This window comes from Zalophus californianus, chromosome 12, assembly GCF_009762305.2.
Source record: "Zalophus californianus isolate mZalCal1 chromosome 12, mZalCal1.pri.v2, whole genome shotgun sequence".
NCBI lineage: Eukaryota > Metazoa > Chordata > Mammalia > Carnivora > Otariidae > Zalophus > Zalophus californianus.
Genome location: NC_045606.1, coordinates 20,643,180 through 20,667,561, shown reverse-complemented (window position 1 = coordinate 20,667,561; position 24,382 = coordinate 20,643,180). Strand labels below are relative to the sequence as shown.

Below are 24,382 nucleotides of genomic sequence, written 5' to 3'. Positions count from 1 at the left end.
ACATTCTGAGTGCTTATTTACTTTTCTAAGTGCTTTACACATATACTTTAACTCATTTAACCCTCACAAGCTAGGAGACAGGAACTCATCATCCACTATCTGTCTGGTATTTCTCACGTGTCAAGCACTAGGTTAAGTGCTTTATATACACACTGCACTAATCTTCGCTATACTCCTTTGAGCTGTTAGCAATCTCACTGCACGAAACAGACGTGTCAAGTAACTTTCCCAAGATCGCAGCACACAAAGCGGGCAGAACCAGATTTGAATTCTGGCACTCTAATTCCACGGTATACATATTTAAGTATTATACTAACGCCTACTTAAGCTTTAGGATACCTATTTGTCTATATTCTTCTCCTTGGCTGATGTCATTTAATTCCCCCAGGCTCAACTACCACCTACAACTTCCCAACGACTTGCAAATGTTTTTGGCTTTATCGTTCTTTTAGAGCCACAGACCAATTTCTAACCATTTACTAGAAGACTTCATCAGTACATTACTAGAACCTCAACTCTGACATAGCCAAACTTGAACACAAACACCACATTCCCCACAAACTTCCTTTTTCCTGCATCCTAATGTTGGTGACTGACATCACACTCCAGCAGGTCATTCAAGCTGGAATGCACAGAGGTCTTCTAAGTACATCTCCTTCTCTTGTACCACACAGTCAAGGTCACCAAGCTCTATCAAGTCTACCTCCAAAAAAAGCACATGTTCCCTCTTCCTCAAAACCCGGCCATATATTTAGCTCAAGTATGCATCTGCAGGCTTGGATTATTGCACTAGCCCCGTAACAGCAAACTACTCACTTCCCCTCCAGCCCCGCCCTCCCTTTTCAAACAATTTTCTGTACTGCCAGGAGAATTACTTTGCTAAAATTAGCTTAAAACTTTTGATGACTTCCTACTGCCCTGAAAATAAAATCTTAATTCCTGGGGCATCTGGGTGGCTCAGTCTTTAAGCATCTGCCTTCGGCTCAGGTCATGATCCCAGGGTCCTGGAATCGAGCCCCGCATCAGGCTCCCTGCTCAGCGGGAAGCCTGCTTCTCCCTCTCCCACTCCCCCTGCTTGTGTTACCTCTCTCGCTGTGTCTCTCTCTAATAAATAAAAAATCTTTAAAAAAAAAAAATCTTAATTCCTTCCTTAGCATGGCATAAAGAGGACAGTACAACAGAATTTGGTCTAGAGTCTTGTTTCAGGACTAATTTCTCACAACCACCCTTCAAGTACCCTACCTACTCTACTCTTCACTAATCCCCAAAGAGGTGATATACATTCTTTACTCCTTTGTGTCTTTGCAGATCTATTCCTTCTGCCCAGAACACCTTTTCTCCCTTCTCTGCTTCACGAACTGCCACTCACCCCTTTAAGGCCAGCTCAAACATTATGTTTTCTGTGAACACTTCCTGGATTTCTCCAGCAGAGATGGTATCCTATGACTAGCGCTATCCCACTCAGAGCTTAATAAACAGGTGCTCAGTTATGGTTCTCTTGTTGAAACATCTCAAAACATGGCTTACTGATGGAAAACTCGTGGGAAAACTGCCTATGCCTCACAAAGCATCTGACTGAACAAAAGATTCAGATTATTAAATACCTTCCAGTCTTTGGGATCAAGTGTTTTCAACATGGGAAACTCCTCCAACTGCAATTCTTCATCTTCTGATTCTTCTGATAATTCTTTCTTATCCTCCAGTTCCTGAAAAGAGGCAGAAGCATTTCTGTTTCTCCTCTTAACAAAAGCTTCAAACCATCTTCCCACAGGTTCAACTTGACAGAGTGTTGAGGCTGTGATTGAAAGCGTTAAGAGAGGCTTCAATGTATTGCATGGAAAAAATCTGTTTCAAGGCAACATAAGATCAAAACAGTATCAGAATGTAATTTTAAAACCATCAACTAAAGAAACATAGGGACACCTGGGAGATATTGCAGGTTTGGTTCCAGACCACCACAATAAAGCAAACACTGCAAAAAAGTGAATCAAATATACTTTTTGGTTTCACAGTGCACATAAAAGTTCTATTTACAGTATGCTGTAAGCTATTAAAATTCCAAGAGTATTATGTCTAAAAAAACCATGTATATACCTTAATTTTAAAATACTTTATTGCTAAAAAACTGTAACCATCATTTAAGCTATCAGCGAGTCATTGTCACATCACAGATCACCATAAGAATGACAAAGTTTGAAATACCGTATTACCAAAATGTGACAGAGACACAGAGTAAGCAAATACTGTTGGAAAAGTTGCTGACAGACTTGCTCAAAACAGGGTTGCCACAAACCTTCAATTGTAAGAAATGCACTATCACCAAAGCACAATAAAGTGAAGTGCCATAAAACAAGGTATGCCTGCATTCCAGTTAACATGAGGGTTAGCAATAATCGTTTCCTAGTACTTGCAGAGTATTCCATCAACCTCTTCCAGTTAGATGACAAAACATTCAGCAATGTCAACAATAAATAAAAACTTTTCTGAGAATATGAGAAGAAGGTGAGGAACAGGGAGAAATGTTGCCAACTGCTTTCCTTTTAGACCAGTAACTGTAATAAATAAATGATAAACTGTCATAAAAAACTAACCTCATAAAAAATTTTTTTTTAAAGATTTGATTTATTTATTTGACAGAGACACACACAGAGAGAGAGGGAACACAAGCAGGGGGAGTGGGCGAGGGAGAAGCAGGCTTTCCGCGGAGCAGGGAGCCCGATGCGGGGCTCGATCCCAGCACCCTGGGATCATGACCTGAGCTGAAGGCCAGGAGCCCCTTATTTAAGATATTTTGACTTGTTTTTAGAAAAAAATTTTTGGGGGCGCCTGGGTGGCTCAGTTGTTAAGCGTCTGCCTTCGGCTCAGGTCACGATCCCAGGGTCCTGGGATCCAGCCCCACATCGGGATCCAGCCCCACATCGGGCTCCCTGCTCAGCAGGAAGCCTGCTTCTCCCTCTCCCACTCCCCCTGCTTGTGTTCCCTCTCTTGCTGTGTCTCTCTGTCAAATAAATAAAATCTTTTAAAAAAATCTTAAATAAAACCTTGAATTTGGATAGCTTTTAAAAATTTTAAGAATTCACTAGCAATGGGGGCGCCTGGTGGCTCAGTTGTTAAGCGTCTGCCTTCGGCTGATCCCAGAGTCCTGGGATGGAGCCCCGCATCAGGATCCCTCCTCCGCGGGAAGCCTGCTTCTCCCTCTCCCACTCCCCCTGCTTGTGTTCCCTCTCTCGCTGTGTTTCTGTCAAATAAACAAAACATCTTAAAAAAAAAAAGGAATTCACTAGCAATGATTTGTTCTGGAAGACAATTTTCCAAGCAGCTAACGAGGATTTACTGACACAGCTATGCTATAGTGAAACAAATTCTAGATTTGAAATCAGAAGCTCTGGATTTAGTCTAGGTCTCACAATTAGTGACTACGTGAAATGAGTCAGACATGTCTTCAACTGTAAAATGGGAACAACATCTATCTTCTATGGTTTCCCTGGAAGACGGAATGACAAACCACATTTTGAAACCACTTTGAAAACCACAAACTGTTGTATCAAAGTAAGGCTTTATCATCAGTCCTGAGAAGCAGAGATAAATCACTGTACATCTGTATATTAACAATCCCCAAAAAGTAGTGAGTCAGGAAAAAAAACTGAACACTTTAATTTTAATTTCATAGTCATACGAATGCAAAAAGTTTTACTGTGTCCAGCAACAAGTAAATCAAATGTTTCCCCTTGTACCTAATGGCCACAATTTTCTAAAAATAACTGATTTTTCATGCTTTAGTTGGTTTGGAAATTAAGATCTGTACCATACACAGGAGAGGATTCAAACACTATGTTCAAGAAGGACTAGCTGTGTGGCAGGGATGCAGTTTTTAAGATCACCCTTCAAGCCTTTTCCTTCAGGTGTTAAGATTACACAGACTTCTGTGAGCAGAACGCAACATGGGCCACGAGATATGCTCAGAATCACATCCGACAACTGTCTCTATGAGTGGTACTGGTAATTAATGTGGATCGCTGAAACTGGAGACTAGGTTTACAATACCCACGACTGTCCTGGGCTATACATTGAAGAAACTACAGCAGCAGGTCAACACTCACTCAATGACTCCTTAAGAAGTCTGTCTACACAAATCTTAGCAGCAGTACTGGCAACGATCTTTTCATACTAAGTATGAGGAGCAGTGTCTGAGTTCTGACATTTAAAAAACAAAGCCGAAGCAAACGCAGAGCAGGAGAAAGGTGTTTAACAGAGCACCAGCAGCAAGGCTTTGTACGACCCAAGGCACGTGGGAGCTCACTGGGGCAGTCTCTTGCCCTAGGCAAGAAGATGCTTACAAGAACCTTTTTACGGTACTAGAGGGTTCGGTCCAGAACTGCTCCGCCCGATCCATGAGTCAGCAGCCGGGAGAGAAAAAGAAACCGTAGGAGCAGAAAGAAGACGCCCCCTCCCTCCTTCCTTTCGGTCTGGGCAACGATAGCTGTATAGCCCGGAGCAGAAAGGCACTGGCGTCACGGCCCCACACGTCCGGGGGCTAGTCGCCAGGGACAAGGGCAGAGCGATTTCGGGGTCGCGCAGGTGGAGGACTGAGGCAAGGGCGGCTAAGGCGGGACGGAGCCGGGGTTGAGTGGGCACGTACCAGAGGTCAGAGCGTGGGTGATGGCGGTGCCCTGGCCGTCCGCAGCGCTCGGCAAGAGCAGCATGATGGCGCCGGGACCAGCCCCGCTGGCTAAGCGGTTGGCGTCCCGGGCGGAGGGCGCTTAGCGTCCCCTCCAGCTCTACCTCTCGGTCCGAGCCTCGCGCCTTGGCTCTACGACGCCCAGGAACCGGCGCATGGAGACGACCAATAACTACTTCCGGGATGGATCTTTCGCGGTGCGGAGGCCAATTCCACCCCCACACACCGCGCCAACGTGTGCGGCAGCCTAGTTCCGCTGCTGACTCAGATCCGGTTGGGGACCGACTCTCACAAAAGAAAGGTTCCTAGACTCCTCAGTTCCCCGGCGAAAAGGATTATTTTTTTCTCCAACAGGTGCTACTCGTGGAGCATAGTTTTCCGAAGCAGCTCTTACAATGTTTTTATTTTTTTAATTTTATTATATACAATGTTTTTATTTTTAAATTACTACTAGCCCGACCCTAACCGCTGATTTTTCCAGTAGCTCTACTAGCACAAATAAAAAAATGAAAATATATGTACGTATTAGTATTGAGAATTATTGTAGTCTATGTGTACCTATAGAGAATTTTGTACATAGATCTGTAATATATTTGCGTTTACCTAATTAATAATGTCAACTACTATTTGTTGCGATATTCTTAATTTACCTGCGTTGTCTCATTTAATCCTCATGACATTTGGAGAAGACCACCTCCTCAGTGTTAAGTTTTATTCCAAGGCCAGCAATCTCTTTACCCTGTTCTAAAAGCATGAAGTTGTTTGTTTCGCCCCCCATGATATTACCAATTACAGGATTCTGGAACTTAGTTTAATGTATAATAAAATCAATTGTACTCCTACTATGATCCCTTCTAGGATTGAGGTCAAACGCAAAAACTAGCAAAAGGAAACCAGTGGATAAAGATTCACCCCTCTCTCCCACCCCTTCCAGCCCTGCAGCAGTATCTGGAATAGGCTGAGAAAAATGAAAGACTTGAAGTTGGAGAATTAGTCTCTATGAATTACATTTTCACTGTAAAATAAGTTGAATGGGCCTCCTATCTACCACATGACAAAACTGTCACTTCAAAATTGACATTTCAAAAAGTTAATTATCTCTCCCTAAACCTCTTCCTGACCCCTTTCTTTATTAATGCAACCACTTGTTAAAACAGGCTTTAAGGCTCAAAGTAACCTGAGTCCACTTTCTTTTCTGACACCTACCCCATCCAGTCTTACAATTACCTCTAAGGTCATATGGGTTTTTTTTTTTTTAATTGTGGTAAAATACACATAACATGAAATTCACATCCTAAACATTTTTTTAGTGTACAGTTCAGTAGTGTTAAATACATTCATTTTGTTTTGTTTTTTTAAATACTTTTGAAAAAAGATTTTTATTTATTTGAGAGAGAGAGAAAGAGCAGGAAGGTGGGGCAGAGGGAGAGAGAAGCAGGCTCCAGGCTGAGCAGGGAGCCTGATGCCTGGACTCCATCCCAGGACCCTGGGACCATGACCCTGACCTGAAGGCCGACAAGTCAACTGACTGAGCCACCCAGGCGCCCCATTCATTTTGTTGTGTAACCAATTGTCAAAACTTTTCATCTTGCAAAACTGAAACTCTATGCCCATTAAATAACAACTCCCCATTTCTACCTCCCCCTAGTCTCTGGCAACCACCATTCTAATTTGTCTCTGAGAATTTGACTACTCTAGATACCTCATGTAAGTGGAATCATACACTATTTGTCTTTTGGTGACTAATTACATCACATAACATCTTTACGATTGTATGCATCCGAATTTCTTCCTTTTTAAGGCTGAGTAAGATTTCATGGTTATGTACATTTTACTTACCCATTCATTTGCCTATGGGGTTGCTTTCACCTTTTGGCTATTGGGAACAGTGCTGCTATGAACATGGAGATATAAATTATTTTTTTGAGACCTGGCTTTTGATTCTTTTGAGTATCCGGAACTGAAATTGCTGGATCATATGGTAATTATATTTTTAATTTTTTGAGGCATTGCCATACTATTTTCCATAGTTATATCATTTTACATCTCACCAACAGTACGGAAGGTTTCCTTTTTCTTCACATCCTCACCAACACCTATTTTCTTCCTCCTCACGCCCTTTTTTTGATAGTAGCCATTCTAATGGGTGTAAGGCAGTATCTCCCGGTTTTGATTTGCATTTCCCCAATGGCTAGTGTTGTTGAGTATCTTTTGCGTGCGCTTGCTGCCCATTTGTATATCTTCTTTGGAGAGATTGCATATTCAAATCCATTGCCCATTTTTCGTTATTTTTTTTCAAGATTTTATTTACTTATTTGAGAGAGCGAGTTGGCAGAGCCTGAAGAGGGGCTCCATGCGGAGCTCGATCTCAGGAGCCTGAGATCGTGACGTGAACCAAAATCAAGAATCAGACCTCTGCTCAACCAACTTAGCCACCCAGGCGCCCCCAATGCCCATTTTTTAAAATGGGGCCATTTTCCTCCAGTCGTAGTTCTTCATATATTCGAGATTATTAATCCGTTATCGGATTTATGACATGCAAATACTTTCTCCCACCCTGCAGGTTACGTTTTCTCTCTATTCACTGCCAGGCTTTTCATTTCTAAATTTGCAGTTGTTTCCTAACTATTCATTTCTGTTCATCACCTAAACTAATTTCTTTCAAACCTGCTCTTTTCCCCAACTCCGCCGTACCTGAGGATGGTTCCCACCACTCTTCTTTGCCAGGAGGTTCGAAAATTGAAACTGTTTATCTCATCTCACGCTGACATCAAATTAATGAACACCTTCTATTTACCTCCCTCTATTTGTAGATCTAGCTACTACTTACTGCGTATTTAATACCCCGGATACTTTGAAACTGTTATTTACTGTCTCGACAATGCTATGAGATAAAGGATAAGCTAGGGTACAGTAGTTACCCGAGAGTGCACAGGGAAGATATGACTAAATAAGGATTTAAACTCAGCGACGTAGCCAGGGTGGGTCTCAGAATCCGTTGCTCAGGGCAAGTCTCCCCGGTGAGGCGCCAGGGTCGACCCACGTTCGGTTCCCACCGGGAATCCCTCGCACTCCGCGTAACTGCGAGGAGAACGCCAGCGCGGGGGCCCCGGCCCTCCCTTCCGGTTCTCGTGCGCAGACCAAACGGGTCCGCAGAGCTCGGCTTACTTCCGGTGAGGAAAGGAAAGAGCGGCACCACCGGAAGCGACAGAGGTGCTGTGTAATCAGTAAGGTGTTGAGGCACTCGGAGCATCTAAAATGCCGGATTACCTCGGTGCCGATCAGCGGAAAACCAAAGAGGATGAGAAGGACGACAAGCCCATCCGAGGTCAGTTGACATAGGCTGGCGGTCCGGGCCGGAGCCGAACCAGGCTTGGCCCCGGAGGGGAGGCTGGATTCCCTGCTCGCCACTCGGCGCTGTGTCCCTTTTGTGCCCCTGATGATTTAGTGGGTGGCGGCAGCCGGTTTAGCCTGCCTGCCTTCTCTCTGCCCCTCGTGCTGCGCCAAGTTCTGTGTTCATCTCCCGCCGATCGAGGTGTTTGTTCATACTCAGCTGTCAGGTCTTCTTGAGGAAGTCACGCACCCTGCTTGGCCTGGCCGGCCTTGAAAAGTGTCCCCGCCTGGCGGTGCCTGGTCACCTGGATCCTCTTTCCTGTCCCTCCTCCCCTTCTAGTGGGACGGCTTGGTGCTATTCCTGTGTAACCGGGATCCTGAGACGTAGTTTTATTAAAACACACACACACACACACACACACACACACACACACACACACACACACACACACACACACACACACACACACACACACACACACACTCTAGGTGCTATTCCTGTGTAACCGGGATCCTGAGACGTAGTTTTATTAAAACACACACACACACACACACACACACACACACACACACACACACACACACACACTCTAGGTGCTATTCCTGTGTAACCGGGATCCTGAGACGTAGTTTTATTAAAACACACACACACACACACACACACACACACACACACACACACACACACACACACACACACACACACACACACTCTAGGTGCTATTCCTGTGTAACCGGGATCCTGAGACGTAGTTTTATTAAAACACACACACACACACACACACACACACACACACACACACACTCTAGGTGCTATTCCTGTGTAACCGGGATCCTGAGACGTAGTTTTATTAAAACAAACACACACACACACACACACACACACACACACACACACACACACACACACTCTAGGTGCTATTCCTGTGTAACCGGGATCCTGAGACGTAGTTTTATTAAAACACACACACACACACACACACACACACACACACACACACACACACACACACTCTCTCTCTCTCTCTCTCTCTCTCTCTCTCTCTCTCTCTCTCCCCTTTGGTTAATTTATTCATATGGTTCAAAACACTAAAATCATAAAAAAAGATACATTGAAAGGTGTCTCACCCTTGACCCCAGCCATCCATTATCCACCGAGGCAACTCGTGTTGCCATTTCGCCTTATCTTTCTAGACATTTTCTGTGCATGAACAAGCGTTTATCTATTTTTACATAAACGGAGCATATTGTACATCTTGCTTTTTTCCCATCTTCATGTGTCTTAGGGATAAGTTCATATCGTTATATAAAGGGTCCGTGCTGTGTGCCTGTCTGCATCTGCATAGTATCCCACTTTATTGGGGGAGCAGTAATATATATAATTAATCCTTACTGATGCACATTTAGATTTCTTCCAATCTGATCGCCATTCTAGAGCAACGAATAACCTTGTTCCTATAACTTATCCCAGGCACAAACACAAGCTGTAGGATGAATTTTAGAAACAGAGTTGTAATTTTGATAATGTGAAATTACTCTCTGTAGAGACTATACCACTTGACACTTCTACCCACAGTGCAGGAGATAATGCACACCCAGTTTACCTTTCTTCCCCTTTTAGTCTCATCTTTATGCTGTTTTCTTCTTTGGTTCCTTACAGACTATTTAAAAAACATTTTTGCATTGTTTTCTTTTTTTCCTTTCTTTTCTCTTATTCTTCCCTTCCTAAACAACTTCACCCTCTCCTAGCAACTGTTTTCTTTTCCATTTCCACCTCCCTGCCAAAGAAAGAAATATTCTACTTTGATCCCACACTCTACTCTTTGCCTTGGAAGTATTTTAGGATACAGCTTAGAGCTACTCAGGCACCTGGTGGAGAACTTAAAGAGATTCAACATTTCATCCGTGTATTTCTCTGGGTGGGTTATCATTCTGCAAATGTATTATTAAATTTATCCCTTGCATATATATATGATTAATGTGTATAGAATTTTATGTGCTTCTTCATCCATATCTAATTTGGTCTTTATAACAACATTGTGAGAGTAAGATGAGTTATCTCTGTTTCTGAGATGACAAAACTGATGCTTAGATTAAGTGGTTTTTCCAACATTACTTAGCAAATGCATGACTTGCTGGGACTTTGCTAGTGCCCAGGTTGTTCTGATTCTCAAACTGTTCTTTGGGCTCCCTGTTCTTTTTGTGTCACAGGACTTTGAGACTCTTCAGCATTTATGTTACACAGTTGGTAAACATCTGCCTACACCCAGTTAGATAAAAGTTCCTTGAGTCCAGGAACTTTTTGTTGGTTCTGTTTATATCATTACATCTTTGCATAATTTTTCTCACTCAATAAATGCAATTTAAATTGAACAGAAAAGAATTGCTAGCTCTAGTTTTCTCTTTTTGAATCTAATATATTATCTTTCTTATTTTAGCTCTGGATGAGGGGGATATTGCCTTGCTGAAAACTTATGTAAGTTTTTTCAGTGTCTACCAAATACAGATGTTTTATGTTGAAATAAGAACTATTGTTGGTATTATCCTTCCAAAATAATTAAGAAGAGAATGTCTAGGGTGCCTGGGTGGCTCAGTTGGTTAGGCGACTGCCTTCGGCTCAGGTCATGATCCCGGAGTCCTGGGATCGAGTCCCACATCGGGCTCCCCGCTCAGCGGGGAGTCTGCTTCTCCCTCTGACCCTCTTCCCTCTCGTGCTCTCTATCTCTTATTCTCTCTCTCTCAAATAAATAAATAAAATCTTAAAAAAAAAGAGAATGTCTAGCAGTTTATAGTAATCCTCACTGAAAAAAGTTAACGTACCACAGTTTCTCTCTGGATTAGATCAGAGAGTAAATATTCAGCATGTCAAAGCTGGTACTTTTTTGGGCGCCTGGGTGGCTCAGTTGGTTAAGCGACTGCCTTCAGCTCAGGTTATGATCCTGGAGTCCCTGGATCGAGTCCTGCATCGGGCTCCCTGCTCAGCAGGGAGTCTGCTTCTCCCTCTGACCCTCCCCCCCATGTGCTTTCTCTCTCTCTCATTCTCTCAAATAAATAAATAAAATCTTTAAAAAAAAAAAGCTGGTACTTTTTTTTTTATACTATTTGTAATTAAGTGTGGTACTATATTGAAAGATACTTGAAATAATTTACACAAATGTGTACTATATTTAAAATGTATGTAACTGAATTAGAAATGAAAAGTTTGAATGCATAGAAATGGGCTTCTTTTGGTTAATTTCAGGTATGATTTTCATTGGTTAGCTTCCATAATGATGTATTGTTTGGGGGGAAAATACTGGTTTAGGAATAGTTCTGAAAGATAATGCTTTCTACTTCCATTTCACAAGCTTTGGGTCAATAATAGCTATTAACATTGTAACTGTTAAAGTTTCTGTCTGCAGTTTAATGAATTGTTGATGTCTTAATGTTCTAATTAAAGTGATCTTTATCTCCTAGGGTCAAAGCACTTATTCTAGGCAGATAAAGCAGGTTGAAGATGACATTCAGCAACTTCTCAAGAAAATTAATGAGCTCACTGGTATATATTTCTTTATTCTTGTCTCCTCTCTTTAAATGTCATGGGTTAATTATATCAAAAGAATTTAACTACAAGACTTCCTCTTTCACGAATTACAGATTAAAAAAATTATTATCCTATCTGTTAAGAAATTAGATCTCCTTCGCTCTCAAATAAATAAATAAAATCTAGGGGCGCTGGGTGGCTCAGATGGTTAAGTGTCTGCCTTTGGCTCAGGTCATGATCCCAGGGTCCTGGGATTGAGGTCCGCTTCTGGCTCCTGGCTCGGCGGGGAGCCTGCTTCTCCCTCTCCCTCTGCCTCTCCCCCTGCTCATGCTCTCGTTCTCTCTGTGTCTCTGTGTCTCGAGTGAATAAATAAAACCTTTAATAAATAAATAAAATCTAAATTAAAAAAAAAGAAATTAGATCTCCTTATCTAATAATCTTTCACTTCCTTTTACAACCAAGTCCAGTGCTTAAGCAGTTAAGCAACATCATCCTTTAAGCAAATGTTCTGTTGGTCAGAGCCAAGTTCAATAAACATTTCTAATAAACAAGTAAAAATTTCTTAGTGAATAAAAACATGGTCTCCCATGGTATTACTTGAAGTAAGTGGGCTGTTGTCTAGTAGTTGGAAACTTTTCTCAGTAATTTGAGTGGTGAAGTTTTACAGTATTTGACCTGCACAAATTTGTGAAATATGGTGTTGAATTTTGGCTTGTAATTACTTTAGGGCAGCGGTTTTCAAATGGGGTGATTTTGCCCCAGTGCCCCCATTCCCCAGGACATTTGGCAGTGACTAGAGATACTCTTGATGCTTATGACTTGAGGGGGAGGTGGTGCTGGTGGCATCTCGTGGCTAACGGCCAGGGATGCTGCCTACTACACGAAAATGCACAGGACACCCCCTACAACAAATTATGCCATCCAAAATGTCAGTAGTGCTGAGCTTGAGAACGTCTGCTTGTGGGTGATACATTACATTTCTGTGAATTTTGTTCTCTTTCTTTATGTAGGTATTAAAGAATCTGATACTGGCCTGGCCCCACCAGCACTCTGGGATTTGGCTGCAGACAAGCAAACACTGCAGAGTGAACAGCCTTTACAGGTTGCGAGGTATGCATAGAACTCTGGAAATTTATTTTTATCTGTACTTTTAAGCACTTTTTAGAATCTAGGGTATACTCAATAGTTCATAAAAATTTTTTATTCGTAATTCGAAGTAAACAAAGCTTTTTACAGAAGTATCTGGGATTAAATTTTATGACTTCAACAATTATTCAAGAAGTAGGTGAAGACATAATCGTATAAAAAAAATCAGAAGATCCAAATGGTACAAAAAAGATCAGGTGAAGAAAGGGAAACCTTCCTTCGCATCTTTGCTGTCCCCTTCCTCAGCTGCAACTGAAAATGGTTTGGTCCTCTTGGTCCACCTGTGTGTCTTTATGTATATATTTGCATGCAAACAAACATATCCTGGGTTTTGTTTTTTTTTTTTAGTACTTCCTTTTTCTTTCTCTTGCCGTAGATTCTGGTTTATTTACAGTTTTGTTACTGTACATGATGCTACACTGAATTTTGATGTTTATATTTCTCTGTGTGTGTACACTTCTGTAGTATAGCTTACTAGCAGTGCATTTGGGAGGTCAAAGGCATTTACAGTTTTGAAAATCTGGAAAAAGGTGGTTTGACCGGTTTACACTCCTCAGCATGAGGCTTTGAAGTGAATACCTGTTTTCCTGATGAGTATAAGATACGTGATCATCTATTTTTACACTTTTACCATTTGGGGGGAAAAACATCTCATTTTAATTTGCATTATGCTGATTACTAGTATGACAGCTTCTTATACTTACTAAACATTTGCATTTCTGTGTCCATTCATGTTTTGTTCTGTTGGGTGGTTTTTGTGAATTTTTAGGAGGACTTTATATATTGTGCATATTAATCTTTTCTTCAATATGCTACAAATACTCTGTCACTTGACTTAACTTCTTGGTACCTTTTGTTGTACTAATGTTTAAACTTTTTAGGAGGTTAATAAAATACATAAATGCTTTCACTATACCTTTTGGGTTTGATTGTTGCTCAAGAAGGCTTAGCTCAATCCAAGATTATATTCTCCTGTATTGTATTCTAATAGTTGAAAATTTTGTTTCAGTTTTAATCTCTTTACTACAGCTTATTTTACTACAGATTATTTTTCCTTTCCTCTTTTCCTTCCTCCCTCCGTCCCTCTTTTCGGTCTCTCCTTCTTTCCATTTATTGGTTTATTTTTCAGTTTTATCATGGTTTTAAAGAGATAAATAGTTCTAGGACAATAGTTGTCTTTCCCTATTTCTCTTCCCTAGAGACACCTATTTTCAAAATTTTTAACTGGTTGTTTGGTTTCTGCCTTCATGATTCTTATGGACATAATTCTTGTATATTGTAGATTGCATCTTGTTTTTTTAGTTTTAGTATTATCTATTGGCTTGAGGATTTTGTTTAGTTTCCTCTGCCTTCATCCGCAAGACATACCTTTCCTATCCCTACATCCTCCTAATGTAATTACAGTAAAATTTTGGTTGGATTAGTAGTCATTGATTTCCTAACTGTGGCTAAGTAGTGCTGTTCACAAAGAGGCAAGTAGCAAACGGTGATTACTTTTTCTTTCTCGTACCATTTTTTGTTTTCCTTGTCATAATTGTCTTGTTTTCTCATTTGCCCGGTTTTCTCTGTATATAAAAACTCAACCCTCCAGTTTTTCCTGACTGTGTAAATAGCTCTTCAGATGCATTAGGTTCATCAGGTTTTTTCTCACGTATACCTCAGGTGCGCTGTGCCACAGGTTCTCTCGGGTCCATTCTCCTAAAGAAGTCTTTCCCAGCACTGCCTACCTGCTTCAGTTTGCACCGTGGCCCTTTGCACCTGCTAAATCACAACCATCCTGTGACCTCTGACCCTGCAGGTTCCCTTGGCCTCTCTCCTGGTGCTTGCGTACCATGAGTTTCTCTTCTTGGTTTACTTATACCCGCATTAGGTGTAAGTATTAGCTCTCTGGTAGCTTCCTGAAAGAAGTGAGTTGGGAGGCAATATTTTGAGACCATGTATGTCTGAAAATGTCTTGGTATAAAGTTCCTTCTTCAGAATTTTGAAGGCAGCATTCCATGGTCTTCCACCTCCTGGGGTTGTTGGTCCGAAGCTCTTCTGATTCCCAGTTCTGTATCTGTGACCTGTTTCTCATCTGAAAGTTGTAGGGTCTCCTCGTTCTCACGATTCTGAGATTGTAGGGTCTCCTCGTTCTCACGATTCTGAGATTTCATGATGACATGCCTCAGTATTGGGGAATTTTCACCCATGGTGCTGGGCTCTCATGGCCTTCACTGTGGCAGTTTTTCTTGAAATTATTTGTTAATAATTTCTTTCTGTTTTCTTGGTCCTCTTTTCCAGGTTTGTATTACTTGGATCTTGGGCCTCCTGGATATCTCTGCTAATATGCTATTCTTTCTCGTGTGGGGTTTTTTGTTTTGTTTTGTTTTGGTCTTTTTGCTCTACTTTTTGTGAGATTTTTCTTAATGTTAAGTTCTTTTATTGATTTTTGTTCCTGTCTGTAAAGTTTCTCTTCTCAAGCTTTTAATTTCTAAGAGCTCTTTATTCTTTCAATATATATGTTTTGTTGTTTTTTTTTTGAATGCCCTTTTTTTTTTTTTTAAGATTTTATTTATTTGACAGAGAGGGAGATAGCGAGAGTAGGAACACAAGCAGGGGGAGTGGGAGAGGGAGAAGCAGGCTTCCTGTGGAGCAGGGAGCCTGATGTGGGGCTTGATCCCAGGACCCTGGGATCATTACCTGAGCTGAAGGCAGACGCTTAAGGACTGAACCACCCAGGCGCCCCGAATGTCCTCTGTTTTCGAATCATGGTTGTACTATGTTCTCATCTCTAAGGAAATTAATGATAACTGCAAGGTTTCTACTTTATCCGAGATGCTTTTTTTCCCTTCACTTGTTTGGTGTCCCATCTTTTATGCTAGATGTCTGGTAAATCGTACTTTGGTTTTAGTTGGAGACTTAAGAGCTGAGAGAAACTCTGCTTGATTCTGGAAGTTGACGTCCTTACATATGTATATATACTTTTTCAGCTTTAGATTTACAAGATCCTTATTTGTGCAGACAGTGTTGACATGGTTTGTCAGAGAAAGTAGTAATAGGTACTTTGTATGTAATCCTCCCTGGTAGACCTTGGCTGGTAACAGAAAACAGTCCTGTCACACAGTTATGCTGTGGGGATAAAGGATTCGTTTTTTTTTTTTAAGATTTTATTTATTTGAGAGAGACACAGAAACAGGGAGAGAGCACGAATGGGGAGAGGGAGAAGCAGGCTTCCCACTGAGCAGGGAGCCCGATGCAGGATTCGATCCCAGGACCCTGGGATCATGACCTGAGCCAAAGGCAGACGCTTAACCAACTGAGCCACCCAGGTACCCTGGGGACAAAGCATTCTTGAGTTTACTTTGGGCTCTACCTTTATGTACAGTCCAGACTATTTTGTATTTCCCCATATAATTGCTACAGCTTATGACATGGATTTTTTCTAAAGTGGGTTCTGTTCTTTGTTTCCTTCCATCAAAGAGTAAAGGCAGTGGACTACTTTTGACTGTGATGTACATGGTATTACAAATTTGCCTTCACCATGTCACACAGAAAAAGAATACATTTGAGTTAAGAATAGCAACAATGATAAACATGGATTTGAAGTATAAACTCAGGAAAGAATGTAAATACATTTATTACTTAAGTTGATGTAAGACAAGATGAGCATCTTCCTAAAGGGAAAATAAAAAGGAGAGTAACTTAAGATACAGAGGAGTATCACTAATGAATGTAGTTAAGAAAATCAGGAGTTTGGGGCACCTGGGTGGCTCAGCCAGTTAAGCGTCTGCCTTTGGCTCAGGTCCTGATCCTGGGGTGCTGGGATCGAGCCCTGCATCGGGCTCCCTGCTCAGCTTCTCCTCTCCCTGCTCGTGTTCTTTCTCCCTGTCTCTGTGTGTCCCTCAAATAAATAAATAAAATCTTAAAAAAAAAATCAAGAAATTAGAGAACTTCTTAATGATGAAATATTTGGGTGTAACTTTCTAGGGGAATGTATCTTTTTTTTTTTTTTTTAAAGATTTTATTTATTCGACAGAGAGAGACACAGCGAGAGAGGGAACACAAGCAGGGGGAGTGGGAGAGGGAGAAGCAGGCTCCCCGCCGAGCAGGGAGCCTGATGTGGGGTTCGATCCCAGGACCCTGGGATCATGACCCGAGCCGAAGGCAGACGCTTAACGACTGAGCCACCCAGGCGCCCCATAGGGGAATGTATCTTTTGAAAATTTTACAGCTTAGCTAATTTGAGTGGACCCTTGGGTTTCTATAGTAAAGGATCTTTGGCAGTGACCTAATTTCTGCAGTTCTAGTTTATACCTGCTCATTAGTATACTGCTTGCCCAGGAGAGAATCTAGTTACTTGAATTCATTATTAGTGGTTTAGGTTCCTTACTCTAACCAAGCCTTTTGCTGTGTTAGGTGTACGAAGATAATCAATGCTGATTCGGAGGACCCGAAGTACATTATCAATGTGAAGCAGTTTGCCAAGTTTGTGGTGGACCTCAGTGATCAGGTAGCACCTACTGACATTGAAGAAGGGATGAGAGTTGGGTAAGACTCTATTTTACAGTAAATACTTCTCTTTCATTAAAGATACCATGTCACATTCACATCCTTGGCTTTCTTTGGAATGAATGAACTGGGTGCCATAGAATAACGAAGAAATACTCTGTAGTAGAGTAGTACAGTTGAACATCCTTTCTTCTACATCTGCTTCTTTCTCCTACCCCACTAGGGCTTTTTTTGAATGGCTTTACATGTCATACTCAAGTGCAGGATTTGAGAGTTGAGTTTGACGGTCTATTTAAGGTAACATGGTATGAGTGGAGAAAGCACTGGCTCTAGGATAGTTAGGATTAAGTAAGTTAAGGTATATACAACACATGATAATTAGTACATTTTTTGAATGTGTTGAGTGAGGATCTTTTTTATCTCCGTAGGGTGGACAGAAATAAGTATCAGATTCACATTCCGCTGCCTCCCAAGATTGACCCAACAGTTACCATGATGCAGGTAAGAAAATATGGGAGGGAAAAGGAATGGCATGACTTTGAATACAGTTGCATCCATCTCACAGAAATTTTGAAACTTTGACTTGTAAACTATCACTATGTGGGCGTATACTGAAGAATTACAAAAACGTTCTGAACAATTTTTCAGATGAGAACGTTTTTATCAGTCTTACTGGTTTGTCTCTTTCACTTAGTGTCATAGCAAGTAGTATTGCAAGTGGTTCTAGGACACTGGACAGTGTCTTCCATTTTTATGGAATTCTTACTTGCTGTGAGTCTGATTTTTCTTTTAGGGTATTGAGTCTGCTCTACTGGATAGAACATTTGAACTCGTATTCAAAAGCCTGTGGCTATCTGTTACACATTTTCATCCTTCTTTTAGGTGGAAGAAAAACCTGATGTCACATACAGTGATGTGGGTGGCTGTAAGGAACAGATTGAGAAACTTCGAGAAGTAGTAGAAACCCCATTACTTCATGTAAGTGGCTGAGTCTGTGCACTAGTTATCTGTTATTAGATAGCTTTACAAATTTTATATTTTCTTTAGTGAAAACTTCTGAGGGGGTAGAGGATAGAGGTGTGGTGGGTTGGTACATTCCAGGAGAGAAGAGGAAGCAAAGGATTGATCGGTCAGACCTAATCAAAACCAGATCTGCTCTCTGAAGTGACAGAGGCTGACGTATAACCTTCAGCAATATGGTAAATGTGTTACAAGTTACTGTAGAAGAAACCACATGTTTTAATGATACCAAGAGGATGTCGGCTTAAATTGAGTCAAATTAAGCTTGGGAGGATAATGGAAAACTAGGATAATACTTTTGTTTTTTAAAACACTATGATTTTTTTAAATCAGTGGGAAAATGTTTTGTTAAGCCTGGATAAGAGAATCACCTTTAAAAGCCATTCAGTATTACGTGTCTTAGAATAAGCAAAAGTCTTACTTAGATCAAGTATGTAGGTTGTGCACTTAATAATTTTGGTTTAAATATCATGATACTTACAGATATGATACAGAAATAGTTCTGTGTTTATCGCACAGAAGTGATAAGTGTAAAAATCATGTCTCCCACCACAGCCAGAGAGGTTTGTTAACCTTGGCATTGAGCCTCCCAAGGGTGTGCTGCTCTTTGGTCCACCGGGTACAGGCAAGACCCTCTGTGCTCGGGCTGTTGCCAACAGGACTGACGCTTGCTTCATTCGAGTTATTGGATCTGAACTTGTACAGAAGTATGTCGGTGAGGTAAAGTACATTGATCAGAATCAAATAATATGTAGCCCTGTGAAAGCAGTTCCATGTTGAAGGATTCAGACTTGAAATTTCTTGACTGATGGATTGTAATTAGTAGTTCAGAAGCCACCAGCCTTCCCTTGGTCACTGGAAACAAACAACTGCCTGCAACTTTTAATCATTATGCTCCCTCTTCAAAAGGATGAGCTTTTCTACAGATTTGGTTTCTAAGACCCCGGAAATACAGTGAATGCATTCAAAAGTGTACTTTCATTTCAGGGGCAGCGTTTCATATTCTATTGAGAAAGAGAACATAATCGTCTGTATATGTGCGAGGGTATATACACATGCACGCACGTATACATTTGATGTATTTTTTCATTAGAGTTAAGTCTAGGGCTGTGTATATCAATCTGAAACATTAATGATTAGTATACTTTTTTTTTAATTTAAAGATTTTATTTATTTGACAGAGAGAGACACAGTGAGAGAGGGAACACAAGCAGGGGGAGTGGGAGAGGGAGAAGCAGGCTTCCCGCAGATGCGGGGCTCGATCCCAGGATCCTGGGATTGTGGCCCGAGCCGAAGGCAGACGCTTAACGACTGAGCCACCCAGGCGCCCCAATGATTAGTATACTTAGAATAAGACTTAGTAAAGGAGCTGCATGAGTTAAAATATACTTCTATTCCTTGATCAAAACTTAAAAAGCAGGGGTGCCTAAGGTGGCTCAGTCGGTTAAGCATCTGCCTTCTGCTCGGGTCATGATCCCAAGGTCCTGGGATCGAGCCCCGCATCGGGCTCCTTGCTCAGTGGGGAGCCTGTTTCTCTCTCTGCCGCCCCCCCCCCTGCTTGTTCTCTCAAATAAACAAATAAAATCTTTAAGAAAAAAAAAATTACAAAGCAAAATCAGTGATCAGAAATGCCAAGTGATAAATCAGATGCTTTCTTTCATTTCTTCAATTTTAACTGATTGAAATGGTGCCTTTATTCAAGTGTTCATTTGACCTCTTCAGGTTTTGAAGTATTGGCTATTTAATAGGTATAGCATCGTGAAATTAATACTGTTTTGAAGCTAATGAGATTAATTTGATGGAATAGGTAACAAACTTCAGTTTTTTTGAAAAAGCTTTAGGTATTATTAATACTTGAGAATACTGTTAGGAATAGTGAAAATTTTGTTTAAAAAATGTTTTAAACCAACTCTGAATTATTTTTCTCATTAGGGGGCTCGAATGGTTCGTGAGCTCTTTGAAATGGCCAGAACAAAAAAAGCCTGCCTTATCTTCTTTGATGAAATTGATGCTATTGGAGGTATGAGTGGTATTTTAGAGAACTACTTTAGGATTGTTTTTTTTTTTTCCTTAAGATTTTGATTTTTATTTCTCTTCAATTTTTTTCCATTGTTCAGTGATTTTTTTATATATTATTTTTATTTTTTATTATTGGTTTTCATGAGCCTTCTAAAGTAATATGTGTAGAGTTCTCTTGATATGTTAATCTTGTACAAAATTCTAATTCCAGCTCTTCTTCCTATGAGCTCTGGCATGTCTGAGCTACAGATCTAATAAACAATAGAGATACATTGTAAAGGAAAAAAAATATTATAGAGCATTGCTATTTCTCAAAGTCTTTATCTTTGTACTTTCCTAATTTCATTCACATGACACATGTTTTCACACTTTAACAACTCCTAACTTGGGGTATAGCTTCACTTGATGTAATAAGAAAGCATTGGGGCATAATTTAGTTGTTGGTGGTTTTTCATAAAGTATACATAAAATGATGTTATTGTTGGCTTCATAGATTTGATGAAATACAGTATTAGCTGTGCGATCTAGACAGGTTATTCCAACTCTGAGCCTCTGTTTGCTTACCTTATAAAGGGAATGATAATTCCTGCCTTGTTTATTTCATGGGTTTTTGAGAGATTTAAAGTAAGTCATAAGGGTGTTTGGGGGGCTTAGTTGGTTAAGTATCCAATTCTTGATCTCAGTTCAGGTCTTGATAACAGGGTTGTGAGTTCAAGCCTCACGTTGGGCTCCACACTGGGGTAGAGCCTACCTAAAAAAAAAAAGTTAAGTAATAAATGAGATAGACCTTGAAAATGCAACTATTCTGTAGGCCTGGACTATTGTAACAGTTTATGAGAGTAATAATTCATTTATTTTTAGGAGAGGGGAAGGGCAGAGGGAGAGGGAGACTGACACAGGGCTCAATATCACAACCCTGAGATCATGACCTGAGCTGAAATCAAGAGTTGGACGCTCAACTGACTGAGCCACCCAGGCGCCCCGGGAGTAATAATTCTTAATAGCTCAAGAGAAGTCATATGTTCAGATAGTTATTTAATGAACTTAGTGGCAAAAATGACTTGAAAACATAGTGCACCCCGTAATGCTCTTTGGGGACTGCAGTTAGGTTACCTAGGGTCTTGTTTTTAGACTGGATGGGTGTTGTTGGGTTTGGACATTCTGTGGTTAATGTCTTGGAGGGACATAATGTGTGACCACAGTGTATCGGTGTAGTGTTGTGACTCTAAAGTTATTTGTATGGTATCTTTGGAATAAGCCTTATGATGACGTCAGGTTGCTCTGAAGCTGTGGCTTCCAAAGTACACTGTGTATAAAGTAGTGTTAGGGTACAAGAAGACAATCTAGAATTTTTCTTTGTATTTTTAATCTCACTTAAAAAATTTTCTGATTTTTTTTTAATGTACATAATACATTAATATAATCATATGTATTTATACAACTTAAAAGTGAAAAATAGATGTTTGGAGGCCTTTTTTTTTGCTATTTTGGTTGAAATGAGAGATTGACATTAAGCTAGAATATTCTAATACATCTAAATTAGTGTGATAGTAAGCTGTTACAGTTCTACTGTATTATGGATTTAGCCATATTTTTAAGGAAAGTTTTTGAGAAACTTCAAGGAATATGATGACTGTTTCTTACATACAGACACGACTGTAGCACTCAAGTCCGCATGTATTATTGTTTCCTAGTCCAGATGTATATTGTGCTAAAAATGGAGGTGTTCTTGAGCGATTTAAAAAACAAAATTCCTAAAAGAGGTTTAAAAAGAATACTTTAAAGGAGCCTTTGTTAAATAAATCTGTGATGAGTCCTTTTGAAAGATTCACTTTCTAATCAGTTTTGTGTAAAGGAGGCTGTTTTTAGAGAGTGTGCTTCACAAGGAGATGCCCGCTCGCGCTGGAGCACCTGACTTGAGCGGAGATGGTACTTCGAGTTACTCATTGCGTGCTCCTGAGTGGACATGAAGAGCTTATTTTTCCTTTTGTCTTCTCAGGGGCTCGTTTTGATGATGGTGCTGGAGGAGACAATGAAGTGCAGAGAACGATGCTGGAACTCATCAATCAGCTGGACGGTTTTGATCCTCGAGGTAACATTAAAGTGCTGATGGCCACTAACAGACCTGATACTTTGGATCCAGCACTGATGAGGCCAGGGAGATTGGACAGAAAGATTGAATTTAGCTTACCTGATCTAGAGGTAAGAAAATCATTTCATTTTAGAGAGGTCAAGAGTCCCTTCGCTTGAAATTTTTTCTTCCCATGATGTTTTTCTATTTTAATATTTATCAATTCCCCCATTTTTAGGGTCGGACTCACATTTTTAAGATTCATGCTCGTTCAATGAGTGTTGAAAGAGATATCAGATTTGAGTTGTTAGCACGACTGTGTCCAAATAGCACTGGTAGGTTGAAAGGTCTTGTTTATTGTATTTGCTGGTCTGTCTTTTCAGGCTGCTTTAATAAGCCTGTTTTCTTTTTGTTTGAAAGGTGCTGAGATTAGAAGCGTCTGCACAGAAGCTGGTATGTTTGCCATCAGAGCACGGCGAAAAATTGCTACTGAAAAGGATTTCTTGGAGGCTGTAAATAAGGTCATTAAGTCTTATGCCAAATTCAGTGCTACTCCCCGCTATATGACATACAACTGATCCCTGAAGGCTTTCATGAAAACACCTCTTTTCATTGGAATCCTAACTTTATTAAATAGACTTGTTAATAACCATTACACACACAAAAATAAAGCATTTCAAAATTGTATGTTTTCTTCAGATGTCTATTCTCTGTAGTACAATAAAAGGTGATATCTAATGTCATCAGGCTGAAAAGCTTATTATGATGTATGTTGATTGTTTTGATCAGTACCATTTAAGCGTCCCATATCATAAAGTGCTTGCTTAGAACATGTACATTCTAGGTATATGCTGGCTGGGTGCCAATGGTATCCTCCCATCTGCCCAGTGAGGTGGAGCTAATGCATCTTGGTGTAATGCATGCAAAAACTTTCCCACTTAACTATACTTGTAGCAGAGCTGGGATTCAAGTCCAAGTTTGTCAGCCCTGTACCTGTGTTCCTCACGTTCATGCTCTTCTGCCCCTCCTCAAAACAGCCCATCTAGGCACAGGACCCCGTGTTTTAATGTTTTTTTATTTTTTTCCTACCACATTGACTAACAAAGCTTTGGCTAAACTTTTTTTAAAAGTGGAAGAAGCCTCTGATGTATTAGGTTTTGCTTTGTCATTTGAGTTGATTTCAAGTTAATCAAGAAGAATTAGTGACTTTAATGACCAGTGAAGTAGCAAAGCAGAAAGAAAAATATATACATAATATTCTAATTTAGAAAATCCAGAATTGGTTTCATACAGAGAAGTACTTATTTTCACTTTATAAATTAATGGTTTAAAATTTTGGTAAAGCTCCTGTTAGACTTCTGGTGAAGTGAGGTATTTCTAAAAATAAAGTTGTATTGGGATCCTCAGCAGATCTCTCTAAAATTATTTCTTGTGCAGCCCCCATCACCAAATCCCCTCCCACCTTGCACCACCATTAGCCTCCCCGCCTAAATACTGAGATCCAAGCACAATAAAGAATGTTTTTATTGCAGTTCAGTATTCATAAGTAATGCAAAATAGCAAGAACTGGATATGTTTTAATTCACAGAAAAAAAGTTGACAGCATAGAAAGTGCTTTATATGTTGTATTGAAATATTTAAAATATGAAAGTTTTCAAAGAGAAGAACAAAAGCCCTTTGTTCATAAAATCCAACCAGCATGCTTTTCTTTCTTCATTTTTCTTTTTTGTGAAATGGATCAGAACAATTTTCCTAAGCCTGCCCTGGTCTTTCATGAGGTATGAAACAGAGTGAGCCCTTTCCAGGTGTTAGGCTAATAACAAAATATACTCAAATGAATGAAGATGTATGTTTTTGTAATGTTTTAATAAACAAGCATTTACGTCACACTCTGAAGTCTTACCAAGTTTTTCAGAGCTACAATAGTAGTATCATATGCATCAATGTGGGATTACTCAAACTGGCTATGTTGAGCTCACTCAGGCCTAACGTTACAGGCTCTGGAGAATCTTAACATCTCAGTTACATGATGAAAACTTAATGTCACACATCAAATTGACAATTATTTGAAAAATTTGGGTGTTTCTGTCCAATAGTGTTAACC

At 40.3% G+C, this 24,382-nt stretch overlaps 2 protein-coding genes across 4 annotated transcripts in view; one reads left to right on the top strand and one right to left on the bottom strand.

Annotated features, from left to right (window-relative positions):
• DNAJC2 (DnaJ heat shock protein family (Hsp40) member C2) overlaps positions 1-7,733 on the bottom strand; it is a 37,676-nt gene extending 29,943 nt beyond the window's left edge. Inside the window, exons 1-2 of one of the 3 annotated variants that reach the window (XM_027573190.1) lie at positions 7,600-7,733; positions 1,605-1,795 (exon numbers count right to left, since the gene is read on the bottom strand). In XM_027573190.1, coding sequence (XP_027428991.1) covers positions 1,605-1,637 — 33 coding nt within the window. In that variant the 5' untranslated portion in view covers positions 1,638-1,795; positions 7,600-7,733. Of the gene's footprint in view, positions 1-1,604; positions 1,796-4,639; positions 4,909-7,599 lie in introns of those variants that run through there. The other 2 variants (XM_027573189.1, XM_027573191.2) reach the window with 2 other exon arrangements.
• A 49-nt stretch (positions 7,734-7,782) lies between these two features.
• PSMC2 (proteasome 26S subunit, ATPase 2) lies at positions 7,783-24,177 on the top strand. Its single transcript, XM_027573193.2, has 12 exons — positions 7,783-8,006; positions 10,450-10,487; positions 11,468-11,549; positions 12,545-12,644; positions 17,076-17,207; positions 17,597-17,669; positions 18,051-18,146; positions 18,744-18,908; positions 20,121-20,208; positions 22,207-22,409; positions 22,517-22,613; positions 22,699-24,177. The coding sequence occupies exons 1-12, from the start codon at positions 7,937-7,939 to the stop codon at positions 22,854-22,856; spliced, it is 1,302 nt and encodes a 433-aa protein (XP_027428994.1). The 5' UTR covers positions 7,783-7,936; the 3' UTR covers positions 22,857-24,177.
• Positions 24,178-24,382: the final 205 nt, after the last annotated feature.